We start from the raw sequence: 18,744 nt of genomic DNA on the forward strand, positions 1-18,744 counted from the left end.
AGTGGTTCAGATCTACATCTTCATTCAAACAGCATAACGGCAGTGTTTAAATGACCCTGCGCTGATGAACTCACTGCAGCCATTTGACCAACACGCGTCAAGATTTTTAGGCCACTCTTCATCTTCATTCCTCAACTCTTCTTCCCAAACTAACCTCCACCTTCATCAACATGATACAGGGACAGAGGATGAACTGGAGATTGGCTTTCCCTCTCTGAGTGAAGAGGAGTGTGTTTGTGATCAACATTTAAGCAGGGAGTAAAAGAAGGTTTTGGTGGGAATGATCCCAAAGTAAACAGTCTACCACTCAAAATGAATTAAAAAGTCAAAACTCAATGGAGTTGTAGGTGGGGATTTTTCATATGTTTGGAATGCTGGTAAACCTTAGTACAAAGAACCCCAAAAATTAGTCCTAAAACATGTAAATGAGTTAACATTTCACCACCTCCAGTTCCCTCATCTCAAAGTCAATGTTTTTTTTTTTAAATGTGTTTTTGGTTAGAAACCTGAAATAAGGGTTAACACAAGTGGAAGAGACTTTCACATTTTGTTCTATGACCTAAAATACATTATCAAATACCCCACTGTGAACTTTGAAGCTTTTGTGTTGCTGACAAGTAGTTAAATGGAGCTACAGGGCGTCATCACGCCAAACACAGCTTTACAGCTTCACTGTGGTGACGATGTTAAGTTGTGTGACCATAGTGTAATTTGTTTGTAGTCCTTTCACATCTGACAATTGCATTTAGGCTTTAAAAATCATAAATATAAATAAATGGTATTCATTTTTGAAGATCGTCTTTTTGAACAAGATGTGTAAGTATCATGAATGTTTGTTTACCATAGAGCTAATTTTCTCCAGAGATCCAAAATCCAATGAAAAAATTCCATAGGCTTTTTGATGTTTCTGGGTTGGCTTACAGAAAGACATCATCTCTGGGACACTCTATTGAAGACTGGCTTTGAAGTCTGCAAAGAGTTTCACTCTTAGATCACCTTAAAATAGTAATGTGTCTGTGAAAATGCAAGGGTCTGCATGAGACTTGGAATATACTGCAGTCATGTGGCAGTTTTGACATAGTTTTGCTGTTTTTGTCCTCAATCAGTCACTAAATCAGTATGTCTGTTGAGGCAAATTCAATTCAATTCAATTCAATTCAGTTCAGTTCAATTCAATTCAATTCAATTCAATTCAATTCAATTCAAGTCATATGACATACCTCAGTCCTTGGACCCTCACAGCAACAAAGGAAACCTTTTCAACCACTCAAGAGTATGACACAATAAAACTCACAAACATATTCCATGGAATTCATCTTGTGATAAGACAAGCAGCTTACGTGTCTGCTCTGCCAGCAGGTGTAAATGTCTCCCGCCCATGGCCGCACAGCAGAAACACACCTGATAAGAGCTGAGTTTCAATGGACCTGAACTTTGCTCCCTGTTTGTGTTTCACAGCCCAAGGTGGAGTCCTGCTGCTCACTTGGTGTTTCAGTTAATCAAGCTTTGCACGCACTGCAGCTGGGGCTCTTATGCAGGAAAGTGTGTCTAACTGAAGATGCTGTTATTTTTGTGGAATACTTAGAAATGAAGGCAGAGATTTCGTCCACCAAGGTGATTATGAGAGTTGCATCTTTTGATATCAGGAGCAAGGTATAAAACTATAAAAGCGTGATGATAGCATATACTATGTTAAATAGTTTGGCATTGCATAAAGGAAGTAACAATTATAAAGGGCTAAAACTGGATAACATAGGCTTGCCTAATTTTTGTGATACATTAATTTTTTGTGAATGAATAATAAAAACTTCTAGTCAGCTAAGACTGTGTGTGAAAGAACAGAAACATAAAACAAGCTTGTTGATTTCATTTAAACAATTTCAAAGTAATTAAAATAAACCTTGAAATTGTATCAATCAGCATCTATCTGGAATAAGAACTCTCTCCCTTTAAGCTTGATTCAAGCTAAGCTGCTAAATAAGGACGTCATTAACACTTCCGTAATGCCCTGTCCGCTGTTGACAGAGATATAAAGGACTTTTTACTTTTGACCCATTTATTTGAGGTTAAACTTCCAGCACAACTTAATTTTATCGTAATTCATCCTACTTAGCTTTAATGACAGCAGCCTTTTATGTTGGATCATGACACTATGGCTCTGTGGTTGTGTTAACGTGACAAAACCAGCACCTGTTTAGGGTTGGGAAAAGATCATGGTTGATCCGACAAAATAAGTTAACATTAACTTTTAGTTTCTTTCTTTCTTTTTGTTTTTTTTTTAAGTCATTTACAAATTAAAGCAAACATTTCCAATAAGAAAACAAACAGCACAATACAAGACAAACAGGGAAGCTAGCCTAACAGGGAGACAAAAGAAGGATGGTTTACATTATTCTAATTATGCATGCCTCTGTTTGTGTGTGTGGGATGGTACTGGCAGTAAAAAAAAAAAAAAAGGGGGGGGGGGGGGGTACAGAATAGGAAGTTAGAAAATCAAATGAAGAAAACAGGATTGTTAATTAAAAAAAAGATTGAAGAGAAACAGCAACAGGTCTGGAGCAAGTCAGGACAACAGCAGATTTCCTGCTACTTTTTTTGGGGGTCCTGTGTGTGAGGAAGAGTGTGAGGAAAAAGCAAAAAAAAAAGAAAGAAGAATAAAAGGAAGCTAGGTAGGTGAATAAAGTGGGTAATGGGAAAGTAATTGGATTCAGTGTAAATTATGCTTATGTCTCAGAGTGGCCAGGGTAACCTTTAGTTTCACACGGGACACAAACACCAGTCTCCCAGGTCAAAGTCCTTTGTGTGCTGGAGCCAACCAACTCCCCTTAATGTCATACAGACACTAAAGGGTGCATTGCCTGTCTGTATTTCCTGCTGAGGACAGCTACAGCTACTGCAGCCAAGTAATATATCTTGATGTCCTTACAGTGAGACCAGGCTACCTCTTGACAGACCTCTCCTTTATATTCTTGTACCTGCAAAATCATTATCAAGTCCTCTACTTTCCATTAAGTGCTAACATTAGATATCCCCTGACCGAATCTAAACCAGAATCTGTGCGTAGAAATATGTCAATTCTGTTTTGGGAGTTATTGTTTTGAGCCTGTTCTGACCATTTTTCAGGCCGAGTGGACTTGTTGAAAATTCTTACAGCTGTCTTTCTTTCGTCTTTCAGGCTAACAGCACCAACATGACTGTTTCCCAGAAATCGCGGCCTAATCTCTTCCACATCTGTTTACTCCTGTGTGCACCTGGAGGTCAGCATTCATTTTTTCAAATATATATTATATAAGGTCTGTCCAAACCTGCTGAATTGTATTAAAAAAAAAAAACACAAGCGCATAATTTTTCTGGGTTCTTGTAATCTATGAAACTTGTTGTCCAAACAGTCACAGAAATATGGCTTTTTTCTACACAGTATTTCTGACAATTTAACATATATATTTGATTGTACCCCTGCAGAGCCTCCATATTAGCAATTTAAAAAAACTGTGACTTTAAAGATGAGAATGATCCCTACCTACTAATGTGACTTTAGCAGTACAATGTAATACATGTTAACTGACTTGAAAAGACATTGTTTTTCCTTGACATTTGTTTCCCACCTTTTTTGTCGGTTAATGCGAAAAATGACTTTGCAAATCAAGTCACAACAATGGGACAAAGCTGTTCATCAGCAGGGACTTGTGAGTGAGAGTGAATTACCAGCAGAGTAACTTTCTAAGTCGGCTTTCTAAATTGGCTTTTGTGCTGGAATAGTTCTTCATTATTCCCCTCAGTGCTGCCTTGAAGAATAAAAGCTGAATCAAAGTGTTGCAAAAAACCGCAAAGACATGATCCATTGAACAAAAACAACAGCTGACAAATACGAGGGGGGTAGGCAATGCGATTATGAACAGTAAACACTTTAAAGACTGCACTAGTGAAGGGGGAGGGCGGGGAGAGGAGAAGAGGGGAGAGGAGTGCTCTGAGGAGAGATTAAAAGGAGAAGTGAATGTAAACTTAAAAGGCAGAGATGATTTATTTGGTTATTCGCCTGTTGTTGTTGTTCTAGTATTAGCTTTTTAAGGCTTCTCTCCTCTTATTTTATTTTATTTTTCTTTATTTCTTTATTTATTCATTTTCAGTAATGGACAAGAGTGTGATAAGTGTGAAATATTAAAAAAGAAGCTAGTTAAAACTAAAATGGAATTTTCTTTTACATTTGGGAGAGGAATGCCTGCTGCTAACCACAACTTAAAAACTGAAGTGAGAAGATAGAGAAAGATATAGAAAAACAGGAAGAGTAACAAAACCATGCATGAAATGAGTGAGCTAACAGTAGTTTCACAAAATACTAATTAAACTGGAATTAAAAGAAAGAAACTTTTACAAAATTTGAAAAAAATGGGTGGAATAATATTCTTACAGGAAACACATCTCAATAAGGAGGAACACCATTAATCAGAGGGGACTGGTAAGATTCCGGCAAATGTACAAGGAAAATTAGGTTGAATCTTTCGAAAATATCTCTAAACATAATAAAATATCAAGTAATCATTTTTATAGATATCTTCAAATAAGATGTTGATGTTGATATGTTCAGAATCTTGAGAATCACTGCACTGAAACAAATAACTAAAAAGTGGCTCAACCTGCCAGACTCAACCCGCCAGACTCATTGAAATGAAAAAAATATGATTCAAGAAGTAAAATTTATGGAAAAAGTGACCCACAAAATAAGGAATATGGAAAATGTGTTTGTGAAAAGGTGGATTTTGGAAGATGGGGAAGTGTAACGACACCATTAATTTTAATCAATTTAATATATAAAAACGTGTACAGCTAGAATACAGTGATCATTGCTTCTGTTGAATTGTCTACATTTCTCCATTTTCTTTTCTTCCCTTTCTTGCTTTTCACCTTTTTTATTTATCCATTTATTTATTTATGTATTTGGCAGATATGTTGGTTATTTATGTCTTTGGATGTATATTTTGATTGGGAAATGTATTTGTGGTATATTGCAAACTGAAAAGCTGTATGGAAATGGTATGCAAAAAAAAAGTATATTAAAAAAAGTGTTGCAAATCTAATCAGTCACTCTCATCAAAATGTAAACAGTCCTGCTCAGTGTAGACACAGGTGGCAGAGGGAGGCAGAAGAGCAGTTTTCCTTCAGCTTACTCTTAAAGGATGCAACAATAGCAAGAAACATCCAAGGACACAGGCTTAGAGTCTATCACAGCTTTAAAGCTTGACATGTGAAGGATTGATCCAGATTAATGTTGTGTTTGAGTTTCACTTGTCGAAAAACCAACAAAAGAAACAGAACTAATGTCCTTTGTTGTATTTACAGTATGTACCTTGAGCAAACTCAAACTTCTCTCAAGAACGGATTTGAACAAAGAGCACTATGTGCTTTTAAAACATTCAGTTCACTTCAGTTCAGTTTAAATAAATAAATACATAAAACCTAGGGATCCCTCTTCCAGAATGGACAAAGGTGCAAGTGCAATAGATGTTGTGTACAGAACAGTTTAACATAATAAAATTACAGTAATCCATATGACAAAATGACACAGAGAAAGAAACAGATGACAATAATAACATTAACAACTATAACAATAATAAAAGAGTATGAATCATAATAGTAGTATATCACAGCAGGTATATCATCATCTTTGAATTATAAGGTTCAATCTGACATTTTTGTCAAAATTTAGTTAGTCATATATTCTTATTCTGTGTAAAACTATTAGCATTATGCAAGGTGTCTTTTTTATGCTACATGCATTTTAATACCTTTACATATTTAGAAAAGAAAAAGGTCTGTATCATATTTGCTGTTTGGAATGGAAAAATCTTTAAAGCTCAAAATCACAAAACTGCTCAGAATAGAATCTTACAAATCTAAGGTGGTGATATGTTATATTTATATCTTAACATATAATGGTATATATGTGACATGAATAATCATATGTGTATGTATGATAATAGTAGCGGTATGACTAATATGCAGCAGTTCTTTACTTTGTCCTGAATCAAAAGTTGCCTGACTGATTAAGTCAGTTACCCTTGTTTTATTTTACATATTTCTATTTATTTTAATTTTCTCATGATTGTGTTCCATTGCATGATTAGGCCTAGCTTATTTTGATGTGAACACTTGCAATGTGGTGTTGCAGTACTTGACCTTTTTTTCTAAATTACTATCCATACATTTTTTATTTCTCTTAATATGTTTATTGCATGTTTTATGTTTGCATCAAAAACCAAGCCAAATCTCTTTTAATTGAAAACCTACCTGGCAATAAATCCTTTTCTGATTCTGATTTTGATTCTGATTATCAGAAACCTATAGTCAACTACTGAAAGTCAGTGTGGGCTGCACAAAGAGGTAATTGGAGAGATGGTTATTTGATTCATGGCCCATGCAGTCTACATGTCAGTGTCCTTGGGCAAGATACTGAACCCCAAATCGCTCCTGATGGCTGTTCCATGTGTATGAGTGTGTGTTTGTTTATCTGATGAGCAGGTGGCACCTTTCATGGTAGCCCTAGCCACCAGTGTATGAATGTGCATGTGAATGGGTGAATGGTGCTCATGTGCACTGAGCGGTCGCTCAGACAAGAAAAAAAGCTATGAGAGCTACAGAAATGCAGTCCATTTACCATTAACCACAAATGATCCCAGCAATCACATCACTTTAAATGATCATCGTCACTATTTATTTTGTCAATCCCATCACAGTTACAATAAAATAAAGATGGCACTAATATTTATGAGTGAATAAAATTAATGTCTTCATTTAAATGTTTTGTGAGACCATTATAATAATATACTCAGCAGCACCAAACCTCTTTTGTCCCTGTATATTTACAATAGGCTGTACTCCTCAAATTGAACATGAACATTTTCAATACAGCTAGATAGTAACTAGATCCTAAGTGTTAGGGTTCTTTTCTATTTCTCATGTGATGAACTAATTCCTGCCTGACATGTCATTTGTGTTATATTATTTAGTGGTGTCAGGACAGTTCCAGCTGGAGCCACTGAATTTAACAGTGCTACAAGATTCTGATGCACAATTCAGTGCCACTGTTCAAGGAAAATGGGACGTCATGAGCTGGTCTGTCAGAGGATCTCCGGTTCTCTTTTTCCCTTTCTCTGGAAACATGACGGCATCCTCAAAGCAGTTCTCTGCTAGATTCTGCTCCAGCGGTGACACCAGCTGTGTGGAGTTCACCATCCATAACGTCACTCGCAGGGAGTCCGGGCCGGTCATTTGCGACGTGCTGTGGGAGCATGGATCAAAGACAGCACAGCTTAATGTACAAGGTATTGTCATTACCATCCATCAGGTTGCTATATCTGTGTCATGACTCTGGGTAAGATGGGTTTGGGAGACACATGCTGTTTTGTGGCTGTCCTTCGAGCTCTAATGGGTTCAGGGTCTCAGTGATTGCTGAGTTATGTGCACATACCTCACCCTCACCCCAGCACCACAGTACTGAGTTTAAAATCCATCTCAATATCTCTACATGTACACTACAAAAACGCTCTCAGTATCTAGTACAGGAGTTGTAGTGACTGTGACAAACACATTTGATGAAACATGGAATACATTGATAAACTAAGGGCGCTTTCACACCAGGATAGTTCGGGGGACTTGGTTTGATTGGGCGGGGAATGCCGAAAAATTTCACACCTTCCATCTCCTTCAGCTGGCTTGTTCACCACAAAAAACAAAGGAACAACACCAAATTTATGCCGTCTTGGGGTTTTTGTTTTTACTTTAGTGTTCAAACCTAATTGTTGTCTACCCAAAATGCACTGTGATCTATGTCACTTCCTTTCTTTGGTTTGCTGGATAGTCCTAAAAAAATGAAATTTATGAAATTAAATCCAAGACAAAGAAATTATGATGTGTTATGACGCAAGGTAAGGTAAAGTAGCTTGGATGAGGCAACATGACCTGGACCATTTGGACCATTTTCCCCCCAATTACCTTCACTGACTCTCCAATTTGATTTCCGCATCTAAGTAGTACAGAGCAAAAATTAGTAACTACTTATTGATTGCTTCTGATTCAGGTCTGGTCTCTGTTTTAATCTAATTAGAACTCAGTGCCGCATGTGACACCACTGACCATCAAATCTTACTGCACAGACTGGAAAACTTAATTCCCCTTAAAGGAACGGCACTAACCTGGTTTAAATCATCTTTATCAGATTGATCCCAGTTTGTTCACATCAATGATCAATCCTTCGAGCATACTAAGGTCTGCTGATGATACGCAACTGTATCTATCTATGAAGCCTGAAACTGATCAGTTATCTAGACTTCAAACATGTCTTAAGGACATAAAAGCCTGGATGAGCCGTAATTTCTTGATGTTGAATTCAGACAAAACTGAACTTATTGTTCTTGGCCCTAAACACCTCAGAAACTCCCTTTCTAACAATATAATTTCTCTAGATGGCATTACCTTGGCCTCCAGCACATTTGTAAGGAACCTCAGAGTTTTATTTGACCAAGATTTATCTTTTACCTCCCATTTAAAACAAACTTCAAAGACTGCTTTCTTTCGCTTGCGTAACATTGCAAAAATTAGACATATCCTGTCCCAAACAGATGCCGAAAAATGAGTACATGCATTTGTTACTTGCTATGCTGGATTACTGTAACTCCCTATTGTTCGGTTGCCCAACAAATCTCTTAGGTCTCTCCAACTGGTGCAGAACGCTGCTGCACGTGTTCTGATGGGGACCAAGAAAAGTGTTCATATTTCTCCTGTTTTAGCTTCTTTGCACTGGCTCCCTGTAAAATCCAGGATTGAATTTAAAATCCTCCTCCTTACTTACAAAGCTCTAAATGGTCAGGCTCCATCCTATCTGTCACAGCTCATAGTTCCTTACCAACCCTCAAGATCACTGCGCTCTGAAAATGCAGGGTTACTTGTGGTTCCCAAAGTTTCCAAAAGTAGGATAGGAACCAGAGCCTTCAGCTACCATGCTCCTCTACTATGGAACCATCTTCCAGTTTCGGTCAGGGAGGCAGACACTGTCTCAACTTTTAAGGGTAGACTTAAGACCTTCCTCTTTGATAAAGCTTATAATTAGGGCTGGCTCAGGTTACCTGGACCAGCCCCTAGTAAGGCTGACATAGGTTTAATCTGCCAGGGGACTTTCTATGATACACTGAGCTTCTTTTTACGTCTCTTGCTCCCTCCATTTGAAAACACTCATGTCTGTTTATTGCATTACGCCAACTCTGTTGCCTCTCTGGAGCATTCCTGCTCCCTTGTTTCCTAGTTTTTCCGGATCCTGGCTGCAATCTTGGCTGCGCCTGACCGTGGTGATAGCTGTGCTGGTGCTGTGACCCTGCCTTTACTCATGGTCATGCTGTGGCTGCACTGATACTGTACCCCCGGCTCGCCCTGATCATGGTCTTGGTTTTGCCATTGCTGTGGTCCTGTCTGAAACTACGCCTGTGTTGTGGGTCATGGTTGCACCGATGCTGTGATCGTGCTTGACGCAACCTTCAATTGCCATTATTATGAGCCATGCCTCCACTATCAATATACGCATGAAACTCTTATCAGGACCCACAATATTATCATAGAGTGCATTTAGTACACTTTTACACCATTGTTAATGTAATATGACATGCGTTTGTTTCCATTATTGCTGTGCATCTCTCCCCCTCTCTTCCCCTCTCTTTCTCTTTCCTTTTTGTCATAATTGTAATTAAGTTGTTATTTACAACATCTATTCCAAGTCTGTCCGTCCTGGAAGATGGATCTCTTATCATCCTCTGCTGCTGTTCCTGAGGTTTCTTCCTCCCCGCCCCCCCCTCTGTTACAGGGGTTCTTTTTTTTTGGGAGTTTTTCCTTAGGTGCCGTTAGGGTCTAAGGCCAGAGGGATGTCGTATGCTGTAAAGCCCTCTGAGGCAAACCATGTTTTGTGATAATGGGTTTTATAAATAAAACTGACTTGACTTGACTTACTTTGAGAGGACTCTCCTTTTATATTTAAGCTGACTTATAAAGGAAAGTTTTGTTTTTTTTTTCCTGACAGGTTGAAGATGATTATTTGTTGATATTTTGATTTAAAAAACAATCAAACAAACAAACAAAAAAAACAACAACATCACAGTAGAACAACTTCAATTTTTATTATATATTATTTAATAAAATATGCAATATTATGTGATACATCTCCCTACATACTCTGGACTCTGCACATATTTGAGTAGGTCTGTCCTGATAGGCAAGAGGAGACTGTAAGGGGTGCTAAGGCAGTGGCTCAGGGTAAGCAGGGACAGTGGCTGAATTGGGAAAGTGTAGAGAGGAGGAAGCTTAGCTGGAGGGACCCGTGGAGTATGGAGGAGAGCTGCATTACATTCCTGATAGGGGCTACATGTGATATGTTGCCAACCCCCAGAACTTGAAGCTCTGGGTAAGTAAGACATATTTTGTCAAGCTGCAACATTAGTTTATCACAGAGCCGGTATACGTGGCGACATAATCAGGTATTGAGAGGCTTAGCTGAAGGTATAAAGGGGAGAAGAAGACATGTGAATTCAAGAGGTTTTAAAAAAGGGAGTCCAGATGTCCAGTTTGTGTGTGAGGAGGAGAAACATGGTGGCAGTAAATTAGGGAGGAGGCAGGGGTGTGGTTACCTGGAAGGAGCTTGTGATTGGGAAATGCAGGTAGATTTAGGAGGAAAGCTTGTTACTCCCCGGGAAATAGTCTGTACTAATTTGAGGCCTGACATAGTGCTGTGGTCGGTAAGTCAAGGGATCAGTGCTGTGGTCGGTGAGTCAACGGATCGTTTATCTCATTGAGCTAAAAGTCCCTTGGGAAGCCTCAGTAGAAGAAGCCTAAGAAAGGAAGAAACTGAGGTACACAGACTTACAGGCAGAAGCTGAGCAGAAAAGATGGAAAGCTAGGCTTTGCCCAGTTGAAGTGGGATGTAGGGGGATGGGATGTGTTTGGGGAAGACAGTGGGGGAAATGTCAGATGAGGCAGTTAAATCCAGTCAGTGGATTTGGATTAGGAGAAACAATGGAAGTTGGGGACCAGCAGGGGGACCCACTGAACGGACAACTCCTTGAGATCAGGTGGAAAGATCTACCAATCAGTCCGCTCAGGAGAAAATACAGGAAGTGTGAGGGTATTTAGAAGTGGGTGTGGCCTGTTTGAGTCTCTCTGTGTGAGACCATGCTGCCACCCAAGTAAGTGTGTTTGCTGATTCTGCCAATTCATCCTTATTTCCCTTAGCTTGAGTCTTGTATGTGATAGCCATGTGATAGCCAGCCTAGCTAGCTTAGCTAGCTTAGCTTAGCCTCCTGGGGGGTAGCTATGTGTTAGCTTAGCTTAGCTTTGTATCTGTGGTAGCCAACTAGCAGCGTAGTCTTGCATCTGTGATAGCCGTGTGGTAATGTCACTACCTGAAGCTTGCACAAACTCAAACTGTAAAGCAAGTGTGATGATGTGCTAGGGAAAGTAGCATGGTCACTACTGGGAGCTCGCATAAACGGAGCCTGGGTCTGTTGAAGTAGGCATTGCTGTTTGGGCTGTGATAGCCATGTGATAACTAGCCTAGCTAGCGGGGCTAGCTTAGCTTAGCCTTAGCCTTGTATCTGTGATAGCCATGTGGTACTGCCACTACCTGGAGCTCGCATAAACAGAGCCTGGGTCTGTTGAAGGTGGCAGGGCTGTTTGGGCTTCATAGGAGCAGTGAGAACTGACACTAGGGGAGTGGCTTTGGGACGCCAGAGTTCACTGCCTAGCCTCCTGAAGGTGTTGTGGGACCAACTACATAAAACACTGATGAAAGGAGGTTCCCACCTGATGACCCCAAGGACGTGTTAGTCTTCACTCCTCTCTGACTATTCTATTACTGCTGTCTGGCCTTTATATTTAAGCCATAATTGCTGATTAGTGACCCTAGATTCTTCACTGAGTGATTATCCTTTTCTGGAGCACAAGTTTCTTGTGTTTTAGTTGAACTGAGTTCCTCCATGATTACAGACATAAATCCACTTTACACACCTGCCAGCTGAGCACACTGATTGCTTTTCTTTAAACAAAATTACTGTAATTAGGGACACTGAAAGTTCGATGGCAAACACTGCTCGTTTTTAAAAATGTTGTATTGACTCATTGGTTAACTTGATTTCAGGAATTCTGACATGAAAGTGATCTGTGTAGTGTGATGTATATAATTTAAGATGATTTATTTTCCCCTTATTTTTCTTCAATCTTGTTTTTCAGCCCTATACCTTTAAGCTCTAAGCTGACCACTGGGTCAGAATTATTAAAGCTTGCTGTACTCCTGACTCTCCTCTGTGCCTGTCTCTATTTCTCAGAAAGTGGTACGGTCAGCATCATGGGAGGAAATGTGACAGCAGAGCAGGATGAGCAGGTGGAGTTCCAGTGTGTAACTTCGGCTTGGTTCCCCATACCAAGTATCAGTTGGACCCGTAATGGTCAAGCTGTGGCCAGCAGCCTGTACACCACCACCAACATGACTGATGGGGATACCTTCAACTCCACCAGTGTCTTGAAGTTTCAGGCAGTCAGCAACACCACAGTAGAGTGTCAAGCAACTGTGCAGACACTAACAAGTCCACAATCCAGCTCTGTGTTCTTGGTGGTTGGTAAGAACACAACTTTATTTTATTTTGTATGTCTGTCTGTCTTTGTATGTATTTTTTTGGTATTTGTAAGTCTTCTCCCAGTTTCCTGTCTTGTGAGCTATTCCTTGTGAGATTAAGTCAGCAGTTTAGCTGATGTGTTTGTTGCCAATTAAATGCAAGTGTAGGATGTCAAAATGGGGTTCTTTGGTTGACCATTGGCGACAGAATCAAGACCAATTCTACTGCTATACCATGGGGTGTTGTGTCATTACTTTTGTATGCATTTGGTCACAAATATGTTTAGAATGTTTAGAAAATGACTAGAATCTTATATGTCAAACTAGAGGCAGACAATAATGTTACATTACATGTCACGCCTTCCACGCCTTTATTGGTTCTGCAATCCCAATACAGTCTACAATCACACACTGGAGTGTCATGATGCTGCTGCCATTTAGTTCTGTGGGCAAAAGAGGCATAAATAAGAGACCATGTAGGGGCCCTATAGCTCAATCTCTGTGTAAAGATGGAAGGATTGAATGCAGTGATACAATATCAGCTGCTGCTATGTTTATTGGAAGGCCAGCAGTCAAATTAATTTTTTTAATATAGCCCATTATTACAAATCACAGTTTGCCTTTACGGTATGTGACTTCCCTGCTTCTTTGGACCGTCAGAGCAGATAGGAAAAGCTTCCCCAAAAAACTAATTTTAATGGGGAAAAAAACCCTTCCATTTATGAAGGGTCTGGTAGCAGACAGGGCCCTGGCAGGTTATCCCAGTGTTTTTAGCTGCTGTACTGTAGCTGGTTGTTTGCCCCCAGTACCAGTTTCACAGGGAATGGCATTACAATTACAGCTGTGGCTCAGAGGTAGAACAGGTCATCTTGAGAGGCCTTCTGTCAGGCAGACAGACACCGTCTCCATTTTAAGGGTAGACTTAAGAGCTTCCTCTTTGAAAAACCTTATAATTAGGACTGGCTCAGGTTGCCTGGACCGGCCCCTAATTAGGCTGACATAGGTTTAATCTGCTGGGGGACTCTTGAGGATACACTGAGCTCCTTTTTCCTTGCTCCCTCCATCTGTGAAGGCTCATGTCTTTTACTGCATTACACTAACTCTGTTGCCTCTTCGAAGCATTCATGCTCCCTTGTTTCCTAGTTTTCCTAGATCCTGTTGCTGCAATGATATCTAGCTCGCCTTGATTTTCAGGCCCTCCCTCATTTTGGTCTTGGTTTTGCCATTTCTGTGGTCCTGTCTGAATAAAATTAAAAATAAAATTGACTTAAATTGATTGACTCCTTTTACATAAAGTGAATATGGTGCTTGCTTTTCCCATTTGGGTGTTTTCAATATTTTCAATTTGTGTTACAATAATAAACTCTGCTGGATGTCCCTTCTTCAACAGTTACCAAGCCTCCTGACTGGACCGTGCTGATAGCCGTGGTTGTGTCCATAGGAGGTTGTGCTCTGCTGGTTTTGCTCATCATTGGAATTATCTTCTGCTACAAACGCAGAAAAGAGAAACGTAAGGCCCTCATCATATCAGTCTACAACAGCTTACACTGGTCTACATAAATGAAATTAAACTTTTGTTACCTTCCAATCCTCTTAAGAACCCAACTACCAAGATGAAATGAGGTAAGAGACCACCAAAATGATAAACAATTTGTCACTACCTGACCATTTGACCTCTACATAACAACATGTGCTTCTACATATTCCAACATACAGTAAAATCCTCTTTTCTCATTCATGCTTGTGTGTGGAAGGAGAGTGAGGACACAGAGCCAAATAAGTAGTGTCAGTGCAGCTGGACTGACACAGGGTCAGGTGAACGCGGGATATATGCCAGAGGGTCAAACAAGTAAGACTGAAAAGTGCATATGTACGTAAGCACACACAAGCTTTAAAAATCTTTATTGGCACTCTGGCATGGCAACATACTGGCACTTTGTCACCATGCTACCATGCTAGGCCATGTAGATAAACCATAAGCCATTATCTGCTGGTGACATAAAATCAAACTCCCCTCTACAATCTCCCTTTTCTGTTTCAGGTGTCACTCCCAGTGAACTCAATGAGAGTTACCCTTCCCAGGCAAATGGCACCAAGGTTTCTGAGGTAGGATTGTGATGTTGTTTAGTAGAACTCCTTGATAAGCAGTAGTAGCAGTGAAATGTTGACATGTAGGGGTGTACATCCCATTAGGGCATGATGGCAAGATTTTTTCTTACGACCAAAGTATTGAGCACATAAGCATTTGGCACTAGATAAGAGGTCAGAGGAATGCTGAACTGATTACAAGTTATTCTGTTGGGACCATCCTATAGTTGATGAAACATTTAATTTAATGCTACAAGAATGCAAGTGCAGTGATTAGTACTGCAGGGCTGATGAGGAAGAGTGGAAACAGGTGAGCAGGTGCCAGAGAGAGTCAGGTGCCTGGGACAGGTGGGTGAGTCTGAGGGCATCTGGTGGATGGATGGAAATGAAGGGGCCTGGGGAAGTATTGCAGGGAACAAGGGGCAGACAAAAAATAAGAACTGTAGAGACGGACACATTTTGTGACAGTCAAATTTAGAAATGTAGAGATTAGGGCTGAAATCAACCAACACAAAAATCTTGGTTGACTGAAATTCTACTTTGTCTTCAACCAGTCTACTGGTTGATGTGGTAAAAAATCTACACGTTATCTCTAGATAAACTAAATCTAAATCTCCAACAGCGCACTGTTGTGTCCACCAAAACGTTTTTTTTTCTTGTCACAGGGCTCAACGTAACACTTGCAAGGGCAACTACACTCTGCCCTTGCAAAGATGGAATGCTTCAAGTGAAAAATTGTGATCTGCAGTGTAAAATTATCTAAAAAATAAAAAACAGCGCACTGTAACATTTTAACATCAGATCTGCATACGCAAGTCCATCTCACCACTAGATATTGAACAGGACTGACGAGAATTTTAAAATAGAGTTTGATGTGGAAGTCTGGTTTTTGCTTCCCAACTGAATGTGATGTTTTTTTTTCTACACCTACCCCTGTGCGTCCTTCCCCTAATCATAACTATCCATGCTAGCATGTGCATTTAGCATTGGTTTCCATGTGCTGTTTTTGTCTCATTACCACTTGCAGCATTATCCCATCATGTTGTTGACATCATGGTAGTGACATCCTGGAGCATAAAGAGCTGATACAGAAGGATACAGAGGTCCACTGCAAAGCTGCAATATGTGGATGAGAACATGAATCCATGTCTTTTTTCTGTTGTTTTTGCACCTTTGTGAGACTTATTACTTAATAATGTTTACGGTCCAAATTAATGTAAGACGCCTCAACAGGAATATACCTGGCAAACGTTAGCTAAACAAAGTGCAAATGCTAACTTAGTTTATTGACAAACAAATGATCAAGTACTGATAAATGACCACATTTATGCTAATCTGCCAAATGGTGCCTCCTTCTGACAATTATACGAAACATTATCTAAAGTAAGCACTCCTGAATAAGTATCGTTAACAGTGTTAGCGATCTTGGACCCAACAGTGGCTTGAGATGCAGCTGACGGACAGAGCTGTGATCTGTTTGTAGACCAATGACAAGAAAAAAACATAAACATGCACATTTAGAAAAAAAAGGGTGCTGCCCTGTCCACAGCAGGACATAGTTTCCAGGCAGCTGTCGTGTTTGAGACTGACCCCCCATTGATATTTGTTACATTTGCTGACACACAGTGGGCATGCAGTGTTCACCTCTGCAAAGTCAAACATGCAATGTATATATATATGTACATGTATAAACCAGAAGTCATCATTGCTCACAGCTCTTGCTGTATGCCGTACATGCCTTTCAGAGATGTGAGAGGTGGTGGTTCTTACACATCACTCTGCATGGCTGTTCCAAATGTAAAAAATAAATTACTAGCCATGTGAATTTGCTTATTTGTTTTGCCAATCATTTTATATGGCATTGATCAGGCATGCTACATATAATTCATTGATTATTCAAGTAATTTAATTAAGTAACAAGGTAACTCATTAACTAACTAACAACTAAAGGCTAGTAATTCAAAGATGATCGGCTGCTCAGTGGAGCAATATATTTACAGTTTGTGTTGATGATGAGCTATGTTTGGAAACAGCAAGGAGGAGGAGAATGGCAACATATGAGTCCACACTGTTTTTAAAGTGCAAGTCCTGGCTATCTTTGAAAAGCATTACAAGCACATGGTAAATGTCAAATGCATTTTGCTTTTGATTTTTAGATGCCTGATGTTGTGAACAGTAACCGAGCAGGAGACGACTACAACAGTGCCTACCACACTGTGGATGAATCAGGCCTCAGGAAGCACAGACATGTCACCATTGTGTAATGACAGATAATGACAGGCCCTTTTTTACTGTCACTTTGGGCTGCCGAGTCAAACCATGCTGTGCCAATTTGCATTTCCTTCTTCAGCTTTAAAATGCCAAACCATGCTGGGCTGTGCCAGGGATTAACCCTTTCTGGAGTAGGGCCTGAGGGGTGCCTGACCACCTCCAAGCAGGTAGCAGTGACGTAGTGTGGACTGATGCCAACCCTTGGCAACCCCCCTTCTCCCCCTGAACCAAGCGGTGAGACTCCTCTCCCCTCTGTGCAAGTGAGAAGAGAGAAAGAAGTTTTTGAAAGTCTCTGTGTGTCCAGCTCTCAGTACTTCTGTAGCTTCTAATTGAATCTGAAGTCAATCAGTCAATCAGAGGTAGTTTAGCTACTGTAGATCTCTGCTTTATTTAACTGTCTCGTTGGCTTTCAGCTGTATTTACTGCTGATGAAAACCCAGTGTTTCCTTATTTTGCTCCTTTACAATAAAAGCTTTTACACAACAAAATAATGGGGGACTTCTATTGTGAAAAATCTATAGAAAATTTTCTAAATTTCTAAATTTTTCTGGGCGATGGTAGATGAAGACCTGCAGACAAGACACTCCTACTGTGCCAAACGTACAGCTCACCTCCAACTGGGGGGTTATTCCAGAAAGCAGGTCATGTGAAAACTCTGAGTGTGTTAACCCTGAGATGAGGGGAAACTCTGTGTTATCTGTTCCAGAAAGAGAGTTAAGTCAATCACGATGGTAACTGACTCTGTGAACATGACCTGCTCGCTGACAGGTTTTCTATAAGAAGCAGAGTTTCTACCTGTCTCCTCCCACCTGAAGCAAGCTGTCGGACACGGATTGTCCGTATTTTTCAATCCAATAGATATCAAAGCAGAATTATTATGCAGTGCCTTACATCGGGAGAGGATTTTCAGATCTTGATTGGATCTGCTCTCATTCCCCAATGAATATTTGTTATAATGGTGCAGTTTTTTCTTACACTCAATCATTCATCTTAATATCATTCTTTGGCCATACATATCTAATCTCACACACCGCCTTTCTGTTGGCTGAGTAAAACTCAAATGTTATTTTTTTATAATTAGTATTTTATTGAAACTTTATATACACAATACCACAATTTTAGTCTACAAATCAATGACTCCAGTATGGATAAAAATACTAATAGGACAGTAGCTAAACACAATAAAAAAAATCAAATATCAGTTCGCTGAATAAAAGTATGATCCCCACATTTGTATGCACCATAATCTAATACACAATCATCATAGTAATTCTCAGTCCCATAAAGAAAGCTAATATTGTGTTCACAGTGTGAGCTTTATATCAACATCAAATGTTGTCATCAAATTTACTCAGCAGGATATTAGGCGAGAGGACATATATGTGTTAAAACAGCATTCTGTTGGGGGTTTAAATCACTACATGTTGAAATAGTCACTGGCTTGGTTTTTTAATTGAGGTCGTGCATGTGCTGGACTCAGAGTTGAACTACTTTAGATCAGCTGTTCTGGAACCGATTACTCAGAGTTTCTCATCTCAGAGTAAATCAACTCAAAGTTCATGGTTAGACTCAGTTTGTTGAACCCCCTTTCTGGAACACCCCCCAGGTCAAATCTTTACCTGCCTGCTGTGTGATGGAGCAAAAATAATGAAGAACCTTTAGCTGTGGATCAGCCTGCTGCTTTTACACAAGCATCACTTAAGACAAGGCAAGGCAAGGCAGCTTTATTTGTATAGCACATC

The 18,744-nt window shown here is 39.8% G+C and overlaps 1 protein-coding gene across 1 annotated transcript; it reads left to right on the forward strand.

The window, feature by feature from the left end:
- Window positions 1-1,587: 1,587 nt before the first annotated feature.
- igsf5a (immunoglobulin superfamily, member 5a) lies at window positions 1,588-17,490 on the forward strand. The gene is made up of 9 exons (XM_042498696.1): window positions 1,588-1,653; window positions 3,176-3,257; window positions 7,005-7,319; window positions 12,357-12,647; window positions 14,034-14,153; window positions 14,242-14,266; window positions 14,398-14,492; window positions 14,685-14,749; window positions 16,888-17,490. The coding sequence occupies exons 1-9, from the start codon at window positions 1,588-1,590 to the stop codon at window positions 16,993-16,995; spliced, it is 1,167 nt and encodes a 388-aa protein (XP_042354630.1). The 3' UTR covers window positions 16,996-17,490.
- The last annotated feature ends 1,254 nt before the right edge of the window (window positions 17,491-18,744 follow it).

The sequence above is a fragment of the Plectropomus leopardus genome, chromosome 13 (assembly GCF_008729295.1).
Source record: "Plectropomus leopardus isolate mb chromosome 13, YSFRI_Pleo_2.0, whole genome shotgun sequence".
Classification (NCBI taxonomy): Eukaryota; Metazoa; Chordata; class Actinopteri; order Perciformes; family Serranidae; genus Plectropomus; species Plectropomus leopardus.

Excerpts from the sequence above, each read along its gene's own strand:
- igsf5a (XM_042498696.1), top strand. The coding sequence starts at position 1,588 with ATGAAGGCAGAGATTTCGTCCACCAAGGTGATTATGAGAGTTGCATCT. Across the intron at positions 14,154-14,241 it reads CAAACGCAGAAAAGAGAAAC|AACCCAACTACCAAGATGAA; the intron begins GTAAGGCCCTCA and ends AATCCTCTTAAG. Across the intron at positions 14,750-16,887 it reads ATGGCACCAAGGTTTCTGAG|ATGCCTGATGTTGTGAACAG; the intron begins GTAGGATTGTGA and ends TTTGATTTTTAG.